General features: G+C 52.7%; 1 protein-coding gene across 3 annotated transcripts in view; it reads left to right on the top strand.

The window, feature by feature from the left end:
• Positions 1–23,798, top strand: part of NDST1 (N-deacetylase and N-sulfotransferase 1) — a 58,139-nt gene that overhangs the window by 22,076 nt on the left and 12,265 nt on the right. For all 3 annotated transcript variants that reach the window (XM_038535035.1, XM_038535036.1, XM_038535038.1), the window contains exons 2-9: positions 6,892–7,791; positions 13,635–14,129; positions 17,021–17,108; positions 18,530–18,684; positions 19,317–19,502; positions 21,208–21,336; positions 22,141–22,323; positions 23,308–23,404. In XM_038535035.1, the coding sequence (XP_038390963.1) occupies positions 7,279–7,791; positions 13,635–14,129; positions 17,021–17,108; positions 18,530–18,684; positions 19,317–19,502; positions 21,208–21,336; positions 22,141–22,323; positions 23,308–23,404 (1,846 nt within the window). In that variant the 5' untranslated portion in view covers positions 6,892–7,278. The remainder of the gene's footprint in view (positions 1–6,891; positions 7,792–13,634; positions 14,130–17,020; positions 17,109–18,529; positions 18,685–19,316; positions 19,503–21,207; positions 21,337–22,140; positions 22,324–23,307; positions 23,405–23,798) is intronic.

Below are 23,798 nucleotides of genomic sequence, written 5' to 3'. Positions count from 1 at the left end.
TTGGAGAGCTTTTGGTGAAGTTGGGGGACCAGTGTTCTCCTTGCGAGAGCAGCTGGCATCTGGCAACATGCATGCGGCGTCCCACGGTGGGACACCGAGCAGGAGAGCTTGCCTAGGACTTTGAAATACAGCAGAGTCCAACTCCAGGCTGAGGCTGGCCTTGGGGGAGGTTGGGCAGGGTTTTAATGGACAAGAAAATGGGTCAAAGTAGGTGGGGGTGGGGGCAGGGGATCCTTTTCTCTCTCGGGCTCTCAGGGCCTCCACCGGCTCACTGCAGGGTGGACTGCACACTCTGCAACCCTGAGACTCTGAGCCAGACTGCCGACAGTCCCTTGGTGGCAGCCCTGGACTCCGGGGTGACTGATGGGCAGCAGCTTGGCCCTCAGCCAGGCAGCACTGCGGGCCTGTGGGGGATGGGGTGTGCAGTGAATTCCAGCAGAGGAAGGGATTTGCTTCTGGTTCGGCCTCCCAGGGGTGTAATTGGGCTGGAGAAACTCCTGCACAGCTGGGAAGCAAATGTGGAGGATTTTCTTCGCTGCGCCCGTACGTGGAGGGTGGGGCAGTCTGAGGCAGGGTGGCTGGTGGAGCTGGGCGGTTGTGGGGTGTGGCTGGGTGGTGGGTGGTGGTGTGATTGTGCTGGGGGTGTGACCGGCTGGGAGGGGCTGGGTCAGCTGTGGGGAGTGGCCCTGGGATCGCACGTGGGGCTCCCAGCGCCTGGGCCCGCAGCCACCCCTCCTCCCCCAAGCCCCGGTGCCCATTCACAGACTTTTGAGACTGTTTGCTTCCCACTCCATACTTGCGCCTGTGGCCCAGATGGCTGTGATGACACTGCTTGAACAGGTCAGCACCGTGTGAGTTTGCCTGTGCATTCGTGTGCATGTAAGTATGGGGATATGGGGACAGTGTCAGGGATGCCCCAGACGGGAAAGAAAATCTGGCCTCGGTGAGTACGAAGGGCTGTAGGAACCTTCCCACATATACCCTGCAGCAGCATCACACCAGAGACAAAACCTCGCGACCTGTGAAAGCCTCACCCATCTTTAGTGCCCAGTGCCATGCTTGGTGCCTAGTGGTGCTCACTAAGTACAGAATGAGGGGACGGGGAGCAGGCTGTCTGCTTGCTCCCAGCCTCTAGTGTAGTCTGGATCCACTGTGAATTTGATACGTGGCGTTGGGGCAGTTGCTTCCCAAGCCTCAGTTTCCAAATCTGTTAAATGGCTAATCATTTCATTAGCCCATAGCACCATATGCCAGGCCCTGAGCCCTTTTACACACACCACCTCTTTTAGTTTCAGCAGCAGCCATGTGAGATGGATAAGCAGTATAAAGCCTGTTTCACATCTGGGGAAATCAAGACTCAGAGAGGTTGAGGGATTTGCTCAAAGATCACAAGGCTGGTAAATAATGGAGGCAAGGTTCAAGCCCAGGCAGGCTGGCTCCAGTCTCAGCCCTTTACCGTACCGCTAGCAGCTAGCACACTGCTACCTCTCAGATGGTTGGGATGCAATAGAATGGCATGCGCAGCCCTTCACTGGAGGCCTGCTGCATGTAGTGGGTACCAAGTACATGAGAGCTGGTTATTGGGTGCACCACACCAGGAAAGGCACAGGAAGCTCAGCCTCAGAGAGCTCCCGGTCTCACTCCTGGGGTACACCTTTTCATCCAGGGCAGAGCTAGACCCTCTTCCCAGTCTTGATTTCTAGACAGCTTGGTCTTTGGAAGGCCCTTGGCCTCTTCCTCCTTTCTCTTTAGGTTTTAGAGAGGATGGTGAGGGAAGCAGAGCATTTTGGGGTGGGGGGGGTGGGGGGGTAGGGAGTGACTTTCAACTCCAGAGCAGTGGCCACAGTTACCGTGGTATTTCCCGAAAGTGCAGCGTTGCCATGGCATCTCCATGACGACAAGAGCATCTCATTCATTATCCCCAGCACCTTGGCAGGGAGAGCTGATCCTAGGGCTGGGAGAGCGCAGTGGGAGCCTGGCCGAGGGCTAGAGGCCTTGGTGGCTGAGGCCCCCTCCTGCTCTCCCCTGCCAGAGCCAAGGTGTCCCTGCCAGGCTCTGGAGCTGCCTCTCTCCTGGAGTCTAGGTTCAAATTTCAGTTCTGCCACAGGCTAGCTGTGTGATTTGGGGCAGGTGCTTTAACCTCTCTGAGCCTCATTTTCCTCAACTGTAAATGTAAATAGTGACAGTAGTAGTTATAAGGCTTAAATGAGGTAAGGTGTGTAAAAGTGTTAAATAAACCCAGTGCCAGCCTGGTGGTAAGTGCTTGATACATGTAGCAGTGAAAATAACAATGATGATGATTATAATGGTATCACTGATACTATTTTTATTATAGCTGCCCCCTTGGAGGGGCTCCCTGTGGAGGAATAAAAGACCAAATTTGAAGTTAGGAAGGAAACCTATTTGAGTCAAGATTTAGCGGTTTCCTGTGTGACTGTGTCAAGGCATTTCACTTTGCAGCCTCAGTCTTCTTATCTGTAAATTGGGAGTAATAACAACTCATTATGATTCATTCATATCCTGAGTACTCAATTAGGACGACCTCTGCCTGGGGAGATCGGCGGGGCTTCCACGATGAATCAGACTTGTCCCTGCCCTTTGGGGCACCCAGGCATGTGGGGAAGGAGAAGGAATGAAATTAGTATTTGTGGAGGGCCTCTGTGCACCAGGTGCCAGGCAGGGCCTGCCCCGGCAGAGGTCAATAAGTCCTGGTCCCGCCCTGGGACCTGAAGGCTAGGGTGCGGAGCTGTGTATAGAAACACCTCAAGTCTATGGTGCGTGGACCTCATGCTCAGGTGCACCCAGGGACTGGGCGGGAAGCCAAATGAAGGAAGGAGGTCGACTGTGGGACCATGTTAACTGGAGAATACATGCCTCAGTCAGTGCTGGCCTGTGAGGATGTGTGCCCAGTGTCAACCGAACATGTTCTTTTTAAAGAAAAGTTAGAAGTTCTAACTTTTATGTGAAATCTCCTGATTTTGAAATATCGATAACTAATCTCAAATTTAAGAAAAATGCTGTGCAAGCCAAAGAATGCACATTTGCGTTCTGTTTTAGCCTGGGGGGGGAGGGGTCCTGACTTTCCCATCCTGAGCTATGGAGTGGGGATGGGGCCAGTAGAAGCCTGAGGAATGGGTGGATGGGGATGACTTCAGAGAGGTGATGACACTGGAACTGGGGTCTTGGAGGATGAGTAAGTGTCCCAAGGGGGAGGGGGAGGCATTCCGGCAATGGGAAGTTCCTTAGCAAAGGCCTAAATGCATGACCAAGATTGGTGACTGGTTGGGCGAGGCTGGAGTTTAGGAAAACTGCTGGCAAAGTCGGCAAGAGTCAGGCAGGCCCAGGGCAGCAGGGCGGGGGGCGGGGGGCGTCGAGGCCTCAGCCTCCAGCCGTCCTGGAGGACTTGGTGGCTCCAGGGGGATTAGAAGCCCCCCAGTTTTCCATCCTTGAGTACAGGAGCTCTGGAATGCAGGTGGGTGTGGAGGGTCTTGAATGGCTGCCTCTAGGCCTTCAAGGGGGCTGCAGGGGCAGAGGGCGGGCAGTGCTGGAGGCTCCTCTAGCCAGCACGCTGGTGGCTGGCACTTTGTACAAGAAGCAGCATCTTGCCTGCCCCCCACCCCACCCCAGAGTATTTTTTAACCTTCTCTGGGGCCTGGGGCTAGTTGGCCCACTCTCTTTCTCCCTTTACCCTCTCCTGAGCCCAGGCTTTGCCATGGCTTTCTCCCTGGCCTTCTGGCCTCTAACCATCTGGTTCCTGCTCCTCTGTCCATCTCTGGGCAAAGGCCACGGCCTCTGAAAACGGCGATTTGGGATTCTGAGGACTGGCTGTCAGAGATTAGAGAGAGAGCCTGGAGTTGGCTTGACCGTGCTTTCTGGGCTCAGTTATTACCCACACTGTGGCTGACCCTCATGCGGTGCTGGGTGCCAGACATGGTCTGTGTGCTTTATATGTATCAACTCATTTAATTTTCAGAACTCTGGGAGCATGTCAAACTTTGCTGTTTTACAGATTAGGAAATTGGGGGCACTGAGAAGTTAGATAACCTGCCCAAGATCACATGGCTCCTGGGAGGTGGTGCTTGGGTTTGAATAAAGCTGCCAGCTTCTGGTCTTTGTGTAACCATAAGGCTTTCTTAATGTAGGGCTTTAGGTTCATGGGTGGGTTTGAGGGCATGAAATCTGGACTCCTTGAAATTGTTTCAAGATTTTCCAGCATATATGAATATTTTTTATAGGAAAATGTTGTCAGAGTCCCACAGGGGTCTATGACCCCCAGATGCCTGAGACTGCTGGTTGCATCATTAACAGTAAAAGTCTGTTAATGCAATCGACCAAGGGCCAGTGATCACAGCACCCAGGCCTGCAGGGGAAGCACGGTTGGGTGGCCGGAGTGGCCAGGTGCCCCCAGGCATGGCAGACAGGGCATCATCCAGGTGGCTGTACCCCTCTACCCACTGTGATCAGGTCCTAGCCCCAAGGCCAAGAGGTGGGGCTCACTATGGCCACAGGGCAGAGGGCTACCCTTATCAGTGGGAAATAGGACTGCAGTTGCAACCTGGGAATAAACAGGCCTGTCACCTCAACCCTCCAGCCTCCGGCCAGGAAACCTGTCCCTTCTTGCCCTGCTCTCAGCTAGAATTGCAAGGAGTCCCTGGAAAGCTCTGCGCAGTCCCTTATCTCCAAGTTGAGGCATGTACCCTTCCCCATTCCTACGCCTGGCCAACTAGCACTTGTTCTTCTGGTCAGTTCAGGTACCACTTCCTCCAGGAAGTTTCCGTGAGCTTCCCAACTTACAACAGTGTTAAGTGCCCCTGAATTCTCTCAAATGCCCTTCCCCCACTATCACATTCGTCCCGCTGCATTGTAGGTGCTTGTTTTCTTGGCTGCCTTGGGTTCCCCATGTGCTGGCACATACATAGTAAGGACTGAATTGAAGAATAGCAGCAGCGGAAGAGCCCCCTGAGATTGTCTGGCCCAAGCTCCTCCCAAACAGGCTGGAAGCCCAGAGGGGTTAGGGCGTGCTCCTCATCACATAACATGTCATTGGCAGAACTGGGAGCAGCACTGGTATCTGAGACATATCCTCATCTCATTTCACACTCCTGCCTCTTGCTTCTGAGCACATCTTTTTTTTTTTTTTTTTTTTTTAAGATTTTATTTATTTGGCAGAGAGAGGGAGAAAAAGAGAGAGCATGAGCAGGGAGAGTGGTAGAGGGAGAGAGAGAAGCAGACTCCCTACTGAACAGGGAGCTGGACATGGGGCTCAATCCCAGGACCCTGGGATCATGCCCTGAGCTGAAGGCAGATACTTAACTGACTGAGCCATCCAGTGCCCCTGAGCATGTCTTTTAAAAACATTTGTTTCCTTATTTTCACAAAAATAGTAAATGATTATGGTAGAAAATCTAGGAAACAAGAAGAAGAAAATAAAAATCATTCAGATATGATAATTTTTAACGTTTTGGAGTTTTGTTGTTGTTTGGATTTAAAACCAGTTTCTAGCTTATGCATAACAATTTTAAGCAGAAATATAACCATGCATTCTGTTTTATAAATGTTTTCTACGGGGATCCCTGTGTAGCTCAGCGGTTTAGTGCCGCCTTCGGCCCAGGGTGTGATCCTGGAGTCCCTGGATCGAGTCCCACATCGGGCTCCCTGCATGGAGCCTGCTTCTCCCTCCGCCTGTGTCTCTGCCTCTCTCTCTCTCTCTCTGTGTGTGTCTCTCATGAATAAATGAATAAGATTTAAAAATAAATAAATAAATAAATGTTTTCTACTTTAACAACATGTATGGCAATTATATTTCTATGTCAGTAAATGTCCTTCTTCCATATCTTGTAAAAGTTGTAAGCAGCTGCCGGGGATTCTAATCTGGTACTTGCATCATAATTGCTAAGGACAATCTCCTGTTGTTGAGCATTCGCTATTATAAACAGCATTGGGATTTGGATTCTTGTGGGGAAATCATTACACACTTCTGGAGTTACAACCTCTAGGATAATAAGTTCTTAGAAGTGCAGTTTTGGGTCTCTGGTATGTTGCGCCAACACTCAGTGCACTGGATCTTGGGCCTGGGAGGGATTTTCAAAATCTTCACCCCCAGGTCTGGGTCTGAGGCTTCCATTGTCTTCCTGGCTGTGCCTGCCCAGACCCTCGTGCCTTCTGTCCCTGTCCCCATCCCTCTCTCTCTCCTGCTAGCCTCCAGCACTCATGTAAGGGAGACTGGGGGCTGCTATTTGGGGTGAGGAAACTGGGGCCTTAGTATAGTGGATGTGGGGTGCAGTCTTCATTTACTCCCCAGTGAAACCAATACAGGTGGCCTGCTCTGGGTGGGGGATGGGGCTGAGCAGGACCCAGGAACCCCAAGTTCTGGCTGCCTGATGAGGCTGCTTGGCCCATTCAGAGAGAGAAATGTGTGGGAAAGCACTGTGAGAGAGGAGGAGACGGCAAGGGTGGGGTGTTCAGCTGCAATTTAGAATTCCACCTCTAGCTCCCAGTCCTTGCAAAGGTTTGTTTCACTTTGTCCTCTCTGGACCTGGGATTTGCTTGGCCTAGTCTTGGACTCTGATAATTATAATAAATAACAACCACCGTCATAGACACCATATGCTTGGTATCGCTCTAAGTGATTTATACACATCATACGCCTTAGAGGTAGGGACATAAGCCCCGAACCTCTTGCGAGGCAGGTACTATTGTCAGCCCTTTTTCACAAGTAGGGAAACTGAGGCTCAGAGAGATCATGTGAAGCTTGTGTGAAATCACACAGGCTGGGCAGCAGTACTTGAGCATGGACTCGTGAGCTCAGGTCCTGTGTGTCCACAGTCGGCGGACCCCCTGGAAAGCCCACACTCCAACTTTTCACCTGTGGCTCTCCTCTTCTCTCCACAGCCTTGGCCCCGAGGGCCCCACTGAGTGAGCGGCATGTGGCATCCCCGGGCCTCCCCAGAGTCCTTCAGCCCGCTGCCCAGCACCCTCAGGAGGCCCTGACGCCCTGGGGGCACTTCTGCTGTGCACAGGACCACGTGGGGCTTTGCCATGGTGACATAAAGGGGCGCGGAGGAAGGAAGGAGCGCGACCGGCCTGCGGACTGTGCCCCTGGCTGGGAGGAAGGGCCGGGGGCCCGGATCTTCCCCTCCTGCTGCCCACCGAGGGCCGTGCTTGCTAAGCGTCTGTGAATTTGTTGGCCAGTGGACGACTCTGGTGTCTCCTCCTGCGTGGGGCCTGGGGGTGGCCAGGGCAGGCGGGCCCCCGGCGGCCGAGGTCTCGGGGGCCAGGATGCCCGCCCTGGCGCGCCTCCGGAGGCTGTGTCGGCACGTGTCCCCGCAGGCTGTCCTTTTCCTGCTGTTCGTCTTCTGCCTCTTCAGCGTTTTTGTCTCGGCCTACTACCTGTATGGCTGGAAGCGGGGCCTGGAGCCCTCGGCGGACGCCCCCGAGCCTGACTGTGGGGACCCACCCCCCGTGGCCCCCAGCCGCCTGCTGCCGCTCAAGCCCATGCAGGCGGCCGCCCCCTCCCGCACGGACCCGCTGGTGCTGGTGTTTGTGGAGAGCCTCTACTCCCAGCTGGGCCAGGAGGTCGTGGCCATCCTGGAGTCCAGCCGCTTCAAGTACCGCACGGAGATCGCGCCGGGCAAGGGCGATATGCCCACGCTCACCGACAAGGGCCGTGGCCGCTTCGCCCTCATCATCTATGAGAACATCCTCAAGTACGTCAACCTGGACGCCTGGAACCGGGAGCTGCTGGACAAGTACTGTGTGGCCTACGGCGTGGGCATCATCGGCTTCTTCAAGGTACACAGGGCTGGGGTCCCCAAGCGGTTCATAGCTCTGGCTGATTCTGAGTCCCATTTCTACACTCTATAGCCAAGTGTCTGACTTTTCCCATCTGTGAAATGGGTATAATGGTAGCGCCTACCTCCTAGGATTGTCGTGAAGGGTCAGTGGATGAGTATGTGTAAAGCGCTTGGAACACACACGCCTGATGTCTAATAAGTGCTTTTTAAATATTAGTTTTTATGCATGGCATAAAGTGCATGGCAGGCGGATTGCCTGCTATGCATGGGACTTGGCACACAATAGTCACACGCCTAAAGGAAGCCCTGGGAATGGGTGTGAGCTAGGAGAGGCTTGGTCCCTTAATTGTCATGGCAGTCTTCCTAAGGGACAGGGTGTGTCCTCATTTTGCAGACGGGAAAACCAAGGCTTAGGAAGGTTACGTATTTGAGGCTAGGTAGCCTTTAAGTGGGAGAGCCATGATTTGAACTCAGACTTAGTCTGGGCTCTGGATCCCAGACTCTTTCCTCTTGGCTATGGTGGGCTGTGGCATTTATGGATTTCCTGAACAGAGCCGTGTTGCATTGGAAGAAAGAGGAGAGAGGAATCCCAACAGCAGGTAAGCTGCTCTGGGCTCTGTGGGGCACCCATAATGACTGCTGGGATCAGAGTCTTTGCTGAAAGTGTCATGGAGAAGCTGTCCGTGGGGAGGAGAAGGTTGGAACAGCTGGATCGGGGAATCTAGAGGCTCTGACCAGAGGACTCTCATCTTCAAGATGGGTGGTAGGGACTCTAGGTAGGTGCCTGGAGACATTTGTTTCTTCATTCAGCAAATATTTACTGTGTGCTTATTGTGTTCCAAGTCCTTTGCTAGGTACCAGAGACAGAATGGTAATCAGAGAGTGCAGAGTCACTCCTGTCACGGAGCTGACATTTCAGTGCAGTGGGGTGGAGTGGGTGACAGACAGTGTGAACAAGTAAACATACCATGTGGCAAGTGGTGATAAGTACAAGAAGGAATAAAGTTGGGAAAGGGCATAGGGAGTGATGGGTATGGGCAGTTGACACTGTTTTTGCTAGCCAAGAAGGATGTCTTTGACAAAGTGACTGGAATGATGTGCGATGAGGAGCCCCATGGCTCTCTGTGCAAAGGGCTTTCCAGGCAGAAGTAACAGTAAGTGAACAGATCCTAAAGCAGGTTCTTGGTTGGCATGAGCTGGGAGAGGAGCAGGGGTGGGTCAGAAGTGGCCCGTGTCCGCTGACGGGTGCCCATGTGTCCCCAGACATTTGTGGGCACCCCTGTGCACGGGGCCCTGTGCTTGGTGTAGGGAGGAGCCTGGTCCAGGCGAAGGGTTCCCACCATGTGTTCTTTCATGCATTAATGCAGCAGGATGCTCTCCCACCAAAAGAAGATTTTATGGGCCAAGAAATTGAAGGCCCTTAGAAGTCCTGCAGTAGAGCAACCTGGTGAGATTTGTTCCCCAGCTGGTTTGATCACAAAGCCCTTTATTTCACAGAGCATCCTCTGGGAAATGCTGGCCTGGTTTATGGCTTTTCAGTAGCATAACCTCAGACTGCCTTTATTGTCTGTTTTTTCTTTTCTCCTGGACTCTTCCATTCCCTGCCATGAACTTCATTAAGTTTGATTCAGAGCCCCAGGCTTGAAGAACATCACAATGGCTGACATTTATTGAGTGCTCACCCAGCACCATGCACTGTCCTTGTGCTTTGTGTGAAGAATGAACTCACCTAACACTCACCCTCCATCCTCTGAGGCTGGTGGATATCATTCTGCTTTAAGAGAAAAAGAAACTGAGGCAAAGAGGGATGAGGAAGTGTGCCTCCCCTCATCCTCTAGTAAGCACAGATCCAGGATTTGAACCTGGGCAGTCTGGCTGCAGAGGCTTTAGTTGTAACCACTTTGTGATGAGTCCAGGGCCTCAAATGTGGCTTATGGAGTAGAATTTACATCAGCACCCAGAGCTTCCGTAGTCTTTGGAGACCAGACAGTGGGCTGTGGTCACTGGGCACAGTTGGTACACCAGAGCTTGGATCCCATCTAGCCCCAATTCTTCACTCTACAGAAGGTGAACATGAGGCCCTAGGGAGCAGGGACAGGCTCACAGTCTTACTGTGAGGTTAGTGGAAATTCCAGTCTTCATGCTCTTCCAACCATATTGCTTAAGACCAGACCCCTCCTTGGTCTTGAGCAAAGGCCTGTGACTTTCTGCTCAAACAGAGCCATCTGGTGGTTAAGCTCCATCTTTTGGCTCTTTCCACAATGCCCACGTCTGTGCTGTGCATTGGGCTTGTCAAACCCAGAGGGTTTGTGGACTCCAGAAGCCTGGAGACCCACACTTTCCAATTCCCACCGGTGCTGGATTCCCAGGTCAGTGTAAGAGCAGGGGCTGAAAAGTCCAGACTCCGGTTCAAATCTTTCCGACTGGGGCAGGATATTCAACCCATCTGTAAAGTGGGCCCTATCATAGCACCTCCCTCACTGGGCCATGTCGAAGATGCAGTGGGTGGTACCCTGAGCCACCCAATGAATGGAAGTGTCTTGCTTTGTCATCCCATGTTCAGCAAACACAGCCGGTGGTCACTTTTGTCTGTCTTGGGGCTCTGACTAACATGCACCCCTATGAGGTCCTTGGGGTGGGGGGCAGATCTTCCTTGATCACCCTGGTTCCTGCAATTGTCCCAACCTCCTGACTCCAGGGCCCCTCTGCCTGCATGAATCTATTGGGAGATTTGGTGTCTCCGGAGTGAGTCCTTGGTGCTGAGGAGCAAGAGGGGTTCCTTTCTGGTGGGCTGAGGCCCACTGTAGGGGTTGGTCCCTGGGATGCTGAGGCATACTCTCCATTCCCTTCCCCAACTGGCTCCTTCCATTGCCGACTGGGGTGGGTGATTAGCAACTTGGCTTTCTCCCTTCCTTCATGTCTCCCCACTGGGCAGCTGGCTGAACCGCCAGCACCTGGCAGTCAGCTCAGGAACGGGGCTTTGAAATAGGATCCCCTAGTGCCTACAGTCCAGTGTGGCCTCCCCGGCCACAGCAGGTGATGGACAGGGCCTGAAATGTCACCGGACCCCACTGGCTCTGCCCCCACATAGCCCAAGTGCTGGCTTCGTAGCCCAAGCGCTGGTTTTGGGATCCAATGGACCCTGGGGCCGGGCGGAGTGACCTCTTGGGCTGGCGCTCTGCATTGGGTCTTAACACTCAGGCTCAGGAGAGGGTGGGGCATGGGCAAGTACTGGTGTGTGGAGGATTGAATGCACGTTCTTTCTGGCGTTTTACAAAGCCAGAGCCCTGCAGAGCCTTTGTGGGAATTTGAAACAAGCACTCCTGCGTGGTGGATATTAGCAAAAGACACCATCTAGGCAGAGGCAGCTCCACTTGGGGCATGTGGCTCGGCCCTCAGCTGAATATCCTTGGGCAGTGCTCACCTGGCCGGCTCTCCTGGATGGCCTGGTATAATTCTCCTACCTTTCTCTCCAGACTCCTTTGGTGCCCTCCTTTGGTCCCCTTTGCTTTGCCCCACCCCAGTCATTCTCCACACGGAAGCCAGATGGATCTTTTTAAAATGCAAATTGGAAGCTGTCATCCCTCTGTTTGAAACCCTTTGATAGAGTTTTTGATGGCTTCCCGCTGCCACTCCAGTCCTCCAGGGTCCCAGGTCTGGCCCTGCCTGACCTTTCTGGCTCATCTCCTCCTCTCCTTCTTGGTCACTCCGCTGGCCTCTTGCTATTCCTTGAGCCCCCTCCTTCCTCAGAGCCTTTGGACTTGCTGTTTTTTGAATGGGACTCCTACTTTTCCCTAGTTGATACTTATTCTTTAAATCTTAGTTCAAAAGTCCCTTCTCCAGGAAGTCTTTGAGCCAGCTGACTATGGCCAGTTATTGACTCTTCAGGATCTATGAACTTGCTCTGTGTAGCATGTACCACATTGAAGTTTTGTTTTTTTAAGATCTTATTTATTCATGAGAGACACAGAGGAAGAGGCAGAGCCATAGACAGAGGGAGAAGCAGGCTCCCTGCGGGGAACCCAATGCGGACCTTGATCCTAGGACTCTGGGATCACGACCCCAGCCAAGGGCAGACACTCAACCACTGAGCCATGCAGGCATCCTGTCATATTGAAGTTTTATATTTATTTCTGTGATTTTGATTGCTGCCTCTCTTCTCTGCTTAATTTTAAGGTTATGGGGGCAGGAGTCACATCTATATTGCCTTACTATATCCCTGGCACTTAACATAGTACCTGGCACAGTAAATAGCTGTGGAATGAACAAATGAAACCCGTATTGAATATCTGTCAGGTGCCAGGTACTAGGGAACTGTTCCTTTTTATTCTTTCTAAAACTCCAGCTAACTCATGGCTCAATCTGTTAAGCATTCAACCCTGATTTCTAACTCAGGTCATGATCTCAGGGTTGTGAGATGGAGCCTCTCACCTCTCTCTTCTCTCCCTCTGTCCACACCCCCCCCCCACCTGTCAAAAGAAAAAACAAACCCAGTTAGCTCATCAAACATGTGTTTGCTCCCACTGGGTATCAAGCCTGTTTAGGGCACCGGGGATCCAAAGGTGGAAATGATACAACTCCTGCCCTCAAGAGGGCAGACTGGTGAGAGAGAGACTCTGAACAGAAGATAATGCAGTGGCCAAGGTGATAAGTGCTGCAGATGAGGCTCTAACCTGGTTCCAGGGAGGTCAGTGCAAAGAAGAGTGTTTTTGCTTTGGGTTTTGAAGGATGAACAGGAGTTTGTCAGGCCAAGAAAATAGAATGGAGCTGACACAGGGACAAAAACAAATTGTGCTATATTCAGCAGCAGGTGGCTGGGAGGGGGAGGGATGGTATGAAGGAGCAGGAGCTATGAGCCTAGGGAAGACGACAAGGGGGGAGTGCCATGGGTACTGCCTGTAGATCCCAGGGAGCTGGGTAGCACCAGGCCCTGGGAAGAGAAGGGAGGTACAGCGAGCTGGGCTAGGTGCTAGGTGCATTTGGAGGGTTGGGGACACTGTGGGCCAGAGTGGCTTTGGTCCTGCACTCCCAGCAGACACCTCCTCTTTGCTGTCTTCTGCATTGGCACCCACCTAAGATTTCTCCTGAGGAAAGGATGGTGTGGTAAGAGCCGGTTGGGAAAGCCCAGCAGGGGAGCCTGGTGGCCAGGTGTATGGGCTCCAGGGGCAGATCATCTCCAGGGGCATGGCTCTTCCTGACCCTGCCCGACCGAGGACAGCCTAAGTTTCCTCCCCCATGAAGTGGGATAACACAGGAATTGCCTCCTGAGACTGGTATGGGGACCAAAAGAGCAATTGGTTCTGCCTCTGGCCCCGTCCTGAGCACTTTGCCCGGATGAACTCTCATCATCGTCTACCATCCCATGAGGTACATTTTACAGCAGACAAAACGGAGGGACTGAGAGGTTGCAAAACTTGCCCAAGGCCAGGCATTCTGGCGGTGGAGTCTGGACTCACAACCGCTAGACTTTTCTCTGTGTGATTTTGGGCAAGTTACATAGCCTCTCTGGGCCTTAGTTTCCTCATCTGTAAGATGGGAATGACAGTGACACCTCCGCTGTGGGGTCACTGTGAGTATTAATAGCACCCCTGCATGCCAGGTGGGTGACCTGGGCTTCTGGCTTTGATCAGCACATGGTGCTAATGTATTATTGTGCCGGGCGGAGCTGGGTTTGCACCAGCGCGGTTAGGGTTAGCACGGGGCCCGGGACGCGATAAGGCTTCCGTGAGCGTTAGAGAGTACTGTTGACATGACTGTTAGCGGTCCCCACCTGAGGGTCTGCGGTCCCTCAGGGCTTCTGGATCTGACAGCTCTGCTCCCTTCTCCCCACCCTGGCTGCAGGCCAACGAGAACAGCCTGCTGAGCGCGCAGCTCAAAGGTTTCCCCCTGTTCCTGCACTCCAACCTGGGCCTGAAAGACTGCAGCATCAACCCCAAGTCCCCGCTGCTCTACGTGACGCGGCCCAGCGAGGTGGAGAAGGGCGTGCTGCCCGGCGAGGACTGGACGGTGTTCCAGTCGAACCACTCCACCTACGAGCCGGTGCTGCTGGCCAAGACGCGCTCCTCCGAGTCCATCCCGCACCTGGGCGCGGACGCCGGGCTGCACGCCGCGCTGCACGCCACGGTGGTCCAGGACCTGGGCCTGCACGACGGCATCCAGCGTGTGCTCTTTGGCAACAACCTCAACTTCTGGCTGCACAAGCTGGTCTTTGTCGACGCTGTGGCCTTCCTGACGGGCAAGCGCCTCTCGCTGCCTTTGGACCGCTACATCCTGGTGGACATCGATGACATCTTTGTGGGCAAGGAGGGCACGCGCATGAAGGTGGAGGATGTGAAGGTATGGCCAGGGGAGGGGGTGCCAGACAGGTTGGGGTGGGGGGTGCCTGACAGCCTTCGACCCTGGGGATGCCCCATCGTGGCTTCCCTGTCTGCCTCTCCCCAGTGCTGTGAGCACCCCCATCCCATTTCCTCGGCCAGGCAGTTTTAGTAACTGTTTGACTAGACAAAAGTGTCACTAGACATTACATAGAAGTACTGAATATAGAAGAATTTTGCATCTGCCAGGTGAAGCTCAGAAATGTACACGCAGAGGGAGAGACCCGGTCACTGAAGCTATGCAGGGTTGCTTATCTGCCTTTTAATCCAGAGGTGATTTTTCACTCTTGAAAATGTTTATGTCAGTTCCAGAGCTCCCACAGAACTTTTGAAACAAGAATTAGAGCTTGAATCATACACGGACATATTTTCACTGAGGTCTATATAAATAGTGGAGTGCATGTGTTTATTTAAAAAAGTGTTTACCAAACTAAACTGCATGTAAAAGCATTTTGCAGACCACGAAATTTTACACGCATGCAGCACTACTAAAGAGAAGCCTACAAATTAAGACCATTAAGTCGGCTTTAAAATGCAGTTTTCATCTAGTCTCTTATTTTACTGCAAAGTTCTTTGCAAAGAAAAAGACATAACTAGCGTATGCGGGAGGGGGTGTGTGGGGGGGAAATCAGTACTGGTTGCCACAAATAGAGGGCAAGGACCACAGTAGATCCAAGGAAAACAAAACCAAGGGATTAAATTCTGTAGAGATACTGCTGCCTGTTGACCCTGTCCTCCCTTAGGAGATTAGCAAGCGTTAGGACATATTAACACCGACTCCTCTTTGATGTTAGGATTGCAAAAGAGACTTCTAAGAGGAGGGCTTTCCTCCCAAGTGAATCTGGTTGTGGGTACTGTGTCCCATGTCCTCCTGAAGTCACTGTTGGGGTTCGCCCCAGAGCCCAGGAGGAAGGCCATGGGAGCGTTAGTCCTCCTGCCTGGGGCAGGAGTGAACGCACCTCCAGAGGAGAAGAGTGTGGCAGGTGGTGTTGGGGAGCAGGCGCTGTCTGGAGAGTCAAGATCAATTTGACCCTTAATTAACTGGAACTCTTGGCCACATCCCTTCCCATGTCTGAACCTCAGTGGTGAACTGACAAGAGGGGCAGATGGGAAGCTTTCAGGCTGTTCCTCCCCACCCCACCCCGGGGCCAGGCTTTGAGTCCTCCCACCTCCCATCTTGTGGGACAGGGGAGTGTCGCTTTGATCTGCTTTACACGTTGTGTTTGCTACTTGAGATTTCGCTTCCTTGAGGGCCGAGGGCCGTCCTGTTGAGTGTTAAGACTGTTCCTTGTGGAGGCTCTCCAGTTCCTGATGCTTCATGCGATGCCATAGCCCACGTCTAACAAAGCAAATTGCTCTGTTTTCTACTTCTACTAATGGGTGTGCTTCCCATTCTCTCCTGCTGTAACCTCAGTGTTTGCTGCCTGTCCAGCGAGTCCTTGATACTGGTTCAGGGTTGATCCCACAAGGAAACCAGGCTACCAGGCTCACTGTGTCCCTCTTGGGGCCTGAGGTTGCCCTGCTTAGTTCTTCTTTTCCTCGCTTTTACAGTGAGAGGGATGAGAGCAGTTTGGAGCTATCTCTGTAGAAGAATACTAACAGCGACACCCTCTTCCGTATGCTCGGCTCAGGGTAGACTGCCAGGTGCTCCTTCAGCCAGGGTCCCATTCACCTTAAACATCCTTGTGGGTCTGAAAGGGAAGAGATTTTTCTCTCTCCCCTGTCCCTTAATCCCAAGCACAGGCTGCAACTAAGCCTTTCTTTCAGGGACATGAATGTCACCTCCTTAACTTGTACAGTACTGTCTTGCACTGCAGTTTAGGCCATAGGGGCAGCAGGTGCTTTTTCAGGGCTGGCAAATCCAAGCTCTATGCTTAGCCCTCTCTGTATTGCCTTGGCTGATCCTCAGCAGCCCCATGAGGTGAGCACCATTGCAAGTCCCATTTTACAGAGGAAGGCACTAAGGCTCAGAGAGGTGATGTAACATGCCCAAGGCCACACAGCTAGAGCATGCCTGTCTGTTAGGTAGTGCATGGCCTTGGTAAGATGCTGATGGTGGCCCCAGGAAGGCCAGGACTTTCTATTTGCAGACTTAGAGTCTGACGCTGGCTCTTCTTGCAGGTTTCTTGGCAGCCTTGTGCATTGTGTGCAGGGTGGGAACTTTTGGAGTCCTGACTCCAGAGTACAAGTGTGTGTTTGTTCTACAAGCGTCCACATCCCTTCTTTGGCTTGCCCAGCATGGCCTGTGCCATGCACGGGGACATTGCGTGGCTGGGTTCACAGTACGTCTCTGGAAAAATCATGATCCTGGGACATCAGCCTTGTACTCACTGGGAGAGACCCTCCATGTTTGCCAGACTTAGATACAAGGCTCACAGTGGCCGTGACCACGCACCCAGCCATGCCACCATTTCACATTACTTACCAAAATGTCGGGCAGTTTGACACGCAGGGTCTTGTTCAAGTACCCGGAGAGAAATTACCATCTGCATTTCATACTTGGGGAAACTGAGGCCTCAGGCAGTCACAAAGCTTTCCGGAGGGTGCATAGCAGAGCCGGCTGGAGCCAGGTCTTCTCTGGCCAGGGACCTGGTGCAGGTGGCAGCCCAGGGCTGGCTTCCTGGATGTGGGACCCTGCACTCAGAAGGGGCCTGCACGAGATTAGTGCTCTGCCATGGGCTTCTTGACATTTAAATAGTTTTGGAGCCAGAGCCCACATTTTTATTTTTTGTGGGGCCCAACAAACCTTGCAGGTGGTCCTGCAACAATAGGATCTTTCTGGGCCTTCAGTGGGAAGAACAGGGAGCTCCTGGCTTCCGCCTCACCCACTTCCTCCTCCTCTGCCTCTCCTAGGCCCTGTTTGATACGCAGAATGAACTACGCACACACATCCCAAACTTTACCTTCAACCTGGGCTACTCAGGGAAATTCTTCCACACAGGTAAGTGGGCCTGGCTCTGACCCCACGAGCAACTTCCAGGGGCCCTCAGCAGCTGGATCCTTGGAGTGCTGTGCCACAGGGGCAGCAGGTGGGCTGATGGACCCACATTAGGGCCACATTGACCCAGGTGGCCTGTCCCTGATCCAGAGCCCACAGAGCAGTCACGGCCCCAGGCAGAGGGCATTTCAGGGCAGCAGTAATGCAACAACAGCCCTCACTCATCCCTCCCTGTCCTTCAGCCAGTACTGTCTTTTGGGGTTTTTTGTTTTGTTTTGTTTTTTATTTACTTGTATTTTTCTAAAAGATTCCATTTATATATTTGACAGAGGGAGAGTGCACAAGCAGGGGGAGTAGCAGGCAGAGGGAGAGGGAGAAGCAGGCTCCCCATGGAGCTGGGATCCCGATGCAGAACTCGATCCCAGTACCCTGGGAGACAGCAGACACTTAACCATCTGAGCCACTCAGGTGCCCTGGACTGTGCTGTCTTTTGGGGGCATCCTTTTGTCGCCCCCTCTCCACTGTCTTTTAAAATTATTTGTCCTACGTCTGCTTTAAAAAGTAATTGATTGGATTTGAAGAGCATTGCAGAAATATGTAGCATAGAATCAGAGAATGCCCTATAATTGTTCCTGCCCCAGAGATGGCCGTTGCCATTTCACTTTCAAGCCTTAAGGGTCAATGTTGAGGGTGTAGGTTGCCTGGTTCATTGCCTTCCCTCCTGTTTTCCCTCCCAAGTTCCTCACATGCTGCCCTTCTGGACGGAGCAAGAGGGAAAGACCCCTGAGTCGTCATCTATAGGAAATGTTCCCTGTAGCTGCCTTCTGTTTGGGTCACAGTGTGGAAAGCCTCTCTTGAGTTCTGGGAAAAACCCTAATACTCTGCAGTTGTGGGGAGAAAGGGTACAACATGGCACCAAAGCCAAATAGGACCAATACTGGGTCATCTGTATACATTTTTCACATTCTCGGCCCTCAGCCTATCAGAGGTAGTGTTAGTCACAGTATGAGACAGGATCAGACATCCCATATATATATACACAAAGAGCTGCTCAGATTGTGAAGTAAAAGACAAATGGCAAATGGCCCAATAGGAAAGCAGGAATAGTATTAGAGAAGGCATGTGAGAGTTGGGAGAAACCTCTGGGATTGTTGTCTTTGAACCATGGATGGCATGCATGGGTCCCCAGGGCCCAGAGAAGAGAGCGACTTGGCCAAAGTCACCCGTTGAGTGAAGGCCATACTCTAGACCAGAACGCAGGGCCCTGGACCAGACGCTGCTCCCATGCTGTAGTTCAGGTACCCCTCCCTAGCAGCCCATGAGTGGGCTGTGCCCCAGTGCTCTGGTCCCCGGGCGCCAGCTCAGGCTGGAGAGCCTCCCGGCGGGTGGGCTGGGCTGAGCTGCCTGTGGTGCTCTGGTTGCAGGTACTGATGCTGAGGACGCCGGGGATGATCTGCTGCTGTCGTATGTGAAGGAGTTCTGGTGGTTCCCCCACATGTGGAGCCACATGCAGCCCCACCTTTTCCACAACCAGTCGGTGTTGGCCGAGCAGATGGCCCTGAACAAGAAGTTCGCTGTCGTGAGTAAGATTCTCTACAGGGCAGAGCTGGGTGGGCCAGGGGCTGGGCTGGGGGTTCCGGACTGCTGGCCTCTCGCTGCTTTTGCAGTTCCGTCTGACAGCATTTTGTTGACATCTCTATTGCCACTGTCTCTCTGAAGCCTCGCAGAGACCCCAAGAGGTGGTTGTTGATATTCTCACTTTTAGATAAGAAATTGAAGCTCAGGGAAGACCACGCCTGCTGGGAGGAGGTCCAGCCAGGCTCTGTCTCCCGGCCCGGGCCGGAGTGGGGGGCTCAGGAAAGCTGCAGCTGGTACTCAGAGAAGAGGGAAGGAGGCCCGAGTACGGGCTCAGCCTGGGCCCACCAGCCAATCAGAGGCCAAGAAAGGCAGGGAAAGCCCCTGTCCTGGCCCCTCACGACTGGGTGCTGGAGGGCATGGCCACAGGCGGTGCTGAGGGCCAAGAGCCCCCCAGCTCGGTCAGGTCAGGCCCTCCCTCCGATCGGGGGGCTCCTTTCCCTCCCCTCGCCTCAGCTTTCATCTGTAGCACCAGGGCAGTCTAGCCTCTGATTTCTCTCCCATTCTACAAAGTGGAAACAAGAGCCAGTGGGGGAGGACCCGCATACTCACCCAACCCTGGCTTCCTCTCCCCAGGAGCACGGCATCCCCACAGACATGGGCTATGCGGTGGCGCCCCACCATTCGGGGGTGTACCCTGTGCATGTACAGCTGTACGAGGCCTGGAAGCAGGTGTGGAGCATCCGCGTGACCAGCACAGAGGAGTACCCCCACCTGAAGCCAGCCCGCTACCGCCGTGGCTTTATCCACAACGGCATCATGGTGAGTGGGCCCCCGAGAGGCACAGGTGCGCACGCTGTCTGGGGAAGCACGGTTTTGGTGGATGGGTTAGGGGTTTCAGGCCAGGCTCTGCTGCCCCTGTCCGGCATCCAGGCTCTCCCCATTCCAGGGAAGGTGGGCTGCTGGTCTGGCCCTTTCATGAGCTCCTTTTTAGCTTTCATGATGGGGGATCAGGGGCTGATCCTTTTTAAAAGGGCCTCTGGGAACAGGCCTCTGTCTCGTTCATTTGCTTGTTTAAACATTTTTAATGAGCTTCTACTGTGTGTCTGACCCTTTTCTAAGCAGTGGGGATACAGAAGTGTACAGAACCAACAGAAGTCCCTGCCCTTGTAGACCTGACATTCTAGTGGCAAGAGGCAGACAGTGTGCTCATAAAAGTGTGGCATATGTAACGCATGGTCAGATGGTGTGATGATGGGGCCATGGAGAAGAGTCAAGCAGGGAAGGGAGGTAGGGAGTGCCAGAGGAGAGCAGAAGCTATTTTAAATAAAGTGATTAGAGGGCACCTGGGTGGCTCAGTGATTGAGCGTCTGCCTTTGGCTCAGGTTGTGATCCCGGGGTCCTGGGATTGAGTTCCGCATCGGGCTCTGCAGGGAGCCTGCTTTTCCCTCTGCCTATGTCTCTGCCTCTCTCTGTGTCTCTCATGAATAAATAAAATCTTTAAAAATAAATAGATAGATGGTAGATAGATAAGGTGATTAGGCAGGGCCTTCTTAGGAATGAACCACGCTGCTATGTGAAGAAAAGTATTGAAGGCAGAGAAAACAAGTGCAAAGGCTCTGAGGTAGCCTGTGTGTTGAGGACCAACTAGGAGGTCAGTATGGCTGGAGGGGACAAAGTGGGAAGCAGGGAGACCAGTTGGGAGGCCACTTCAGTCTTCCAGATGAGAGAGTGGTGGCTCCATGAGGGTGTAATGTTGGGATGTGATCAGATTCTGGACTTATTTAGAAGGTTGGACCAACAGGATCTGCTGGTGAGGTGGATCTGTGGTGAGGTGGAGGTGGGGTGTGGGGGAGAGAGATGAGTCAGGATGACGCCAGGGTTGGCCTAAGCCACCAGAAGGATGAACTGTCGACAGTCCAGATGGGATATGTGTGGGAAGGCCAGATTTATGCTCTCATCTGTCCATCTATCCACGTGTCTGTCCATCCATCCATCCATGCATCCCTCCTTCCACTGGCCTCCTCAATATCAGGCATTCATATTTTCTCTGGGGATGAGGTGTGGTGACCAGACAAGCAAGTTCCCTGCTCTCTCGGAGGGCAGTTTTATGAGAGGAGACAGAGAATCAACAGTTAAACCAGTGTGTGACTGGGAGCGTTCCCAGGCAGGTTCTAACGCTGTGAGGGGGTTGCAAGTGTGACTGGGAGGACTGCTTTGCAGAAGGTCAGGGACCCTCACTGGGCAAACATTCTCGCTTGCCTATCTCTGTGACTTTTGGGCCTGCTCACTTTGTTACAGAGAATAGTGTTGAAGTATGTAAACTGGCAAGGGCCGTGAGCTCACTTGAGGGGATGTCACAGGCTGCAGGAGGTCTATGGGGGAGAAGACCCCCAAGAGTGGGGGCTGTGTAGTCACACAAGAGGCTGCCTTTCTGAGGAGGTACCCTGGCCCTTCTCCTGAGGAAGGGTCTTCTACCTCCACCCATGGCTGGAGATGCCACAGCTCTCTCCTGCCCCATCCCCAGGTCCTCCCGCGGCAGACATGTGGCCTCTTCACACACACCATCTTCTACAATGAGTACCCTGGTGGCTCCAGTGAGCTGGACAAGATCATCAATGGGGGCGAGCTCTTCCTCACCGTGCTCCTCAATCCTGTGAGTGCTCCATAGCCCTTGGCTGGTGGTGAGGGGCTGGTGCTGGACAGCTGTCTGTGGCCGAGGCTGGCTTTCCTGGGCCCGGGGAGAAGGGGTGGCAGCAGGTATGAGGGCTGGGAGTCAGGAAACCCACTCTGCACCCCTGGCTGTGGCCCTGCTCTGCTGCGTGACCTTGGGAAAAGAATCTGAGTTGTCTTTTCTTTTTCCTTTCAGAATCTCATACTTCAATGCAATAGTGTGAGCATTTTTGTCTGTGTTCTCTTTCCAGTCTTTGTGTATGTGTATAAATATATGGTTGTTATATACTCATATACACGGTGAATCATCAATCTGTAAACTATATATATATGTGTATATATATAATATATATTTTTTAAACTATTCATTTGAGCTTTCTGGCTCTCTCTTTCCTTATTTGTGAAATGGAAATAATGATTCATGCTTTAATAGTATTAAGTAGATACCAAGTGGTAATGTTATTCAGCTTTATGTGATAACTGAGTACTCCTGTCTTCCATGAACACCCCACCAAAAAATACAAAAGAACAACAAAATGACTGCACAGTAGGTCAGCTTCCTATTTCAGGGTTGTGATAGTCGGTGGTCCGTCAGCCCCTGGGTTCACCAGGCTGTGCCTTGGCCAAGGTCACACAGCGAGTTTGTTAACGGCCCTAGTGAACCTTGGACTGGTCATAGAGTGACTCTGTAAGCTGCAGCAAGACTAGAAGAGTCAAAAGTGGGGTGGGGCTGTGACCTCCAGATGCTGACCAGCCCTGTCCCCCCACCTCCCCTCCCCTGGAGCAGATCAGCATCTTCATGACACACCTGTCTAACTATGGGAATGACCGCCTGGGCCTGTATACCTTCAAGCACCTGGTGCGCTTCCTGCACTCCTGGACCAACCTCCGGCTGCAGACGCTGCCCCCAGTGCAGCTGGCCCAGAAGTACTTCCAGATCTTCTCCGAGGAGAAAGACCCGCTCTGGCAGGTGGGTGGGTGGGGTGGTGGGCCGGGTGTCTTGTTGCAGAGATGGAATGCCCACCACTCGCAGGCACACATGCTAGATATGGGCTCGGGCCTTACCCCCTCGTGCTCTCTCTTGAGCGTAAACTCAGGTGCGCACTTGCTCACCAGCATGGGCACACTCACTTGTTCTCATACACACAGGTATGTATACACTTCCCACACAGACCCACATGCATGCACACTCACACATACCTGAAAAAGGACTACAGAACTATATGTGAACATAGTATAGATCAAGTGCAGGTGAAAGCAACTGTATGGCCCGGTTAGACTCTTAGATCATCCTTTTTGTCCCTTCTCACACTAGTAGGCTCTGTACCATGGAAAGGGGGCTGATGGGAGGGTTTTGGCAGGCAGTTCTTGAAGAAGTCTCCCCTGGAGGCTGTCAAAATCTGGAAACTGAAGCAAAGCTGGAATTGAAACAGTCTCATGCTTCAGACCAGGAGTCCATAAACCATGGCTCATGGGCCAAATCTGGCCTGTAATCGGTTTCTGTCAATAAAGTTTTATTGAAACCCATCCACACTCATTCTTGTATGTACTGTTTATGGCTGCCTTCATGCTGCAACAACAGAATTGAGTAGTTGTAACAGAGACCCGATAGTACCCCAGCCTCAAGTAGTTACTAAGCACTTACCAAAAGATTGACTGAACTATACAGAAAAAGTGTGCTGACCCCTGGTCCAGACACCAGCTTATCCAGTTAAACTCAACAAGGGCCCATGAGCTTCTGTTATGTGCTAAGCACTGGACTGAGTATTTTTCTGGGACTAACCAGAAGTGGTCCCTGCTTGCTGGCAGCTCAGTGTCCTGAGGTGGGGATATGTCAAGGACACATGTAGTTATTCCACCTGGTAGCACTGTAAGAACCATGTATCCATGTGCAATGAGAATCCATTCATTGGGTTTGCCCGTTCCCCCAACATTCCTTCCACTATTGTTTTAGGACCCCTGTGAGGACAAACGCCACAAAGACATCTGGTCCAAGGAGAAGACATGTGACCGCTTCCCAAAGCTCCTCATCATTGGCCCCCAGAAAACAGGCAAGTCTCTTTGCTCTTGGCCAGCATCCCCCACTGCCTGCTGTCTCAGCCATAGAATTTTGGGGACCACCTTGCCCTGGTTCTACTCCCCAACAATCTACCCCCTTTTCCCCAGGAAGTGAGAGTGAAGTTGGGATGAACATGAACTGCCTATCAGTATGGAAATGGGGAGGGGGTGGAGGTGGGTGTAGAATATCCCTGTCTGTCCTGAACCACAACCTTAGGGAGTTCTCTTCTTGGGAGTCTCTGAGTCTAGGCAAAGAAGCCCAGATCAGCTGTTCTGCACATTTGAGCAGTGCCAGGCAAAACTGGTTCAGTGCAAAGAGGACTGTAATCAATTAGTCATGTCTGCCAGAGGTGCAAGAGGGAGGAGTGGTGATATGGTTGCTAAGTA

Source organism: Canis lupus, chromosome 4 (assembly GCF_011100685.1).
Source record: "Canis lupus familiaris isolate Mischka breed German Shepherd chromosome 4, alternate assembly UU_Cfam_GSD_1.0, whole genome shotgun sequence".
NCBI classification, from domain to species: Eukaryota; Metazoa; Chordata; class Mammalia; order Carnivora; family Canidae; genus Canis; species Canis lupus.
Note: the sequence above shows the minus strand (reverse complement) of the source record. Positions and strands in the feature narration are given on the sequence as shown.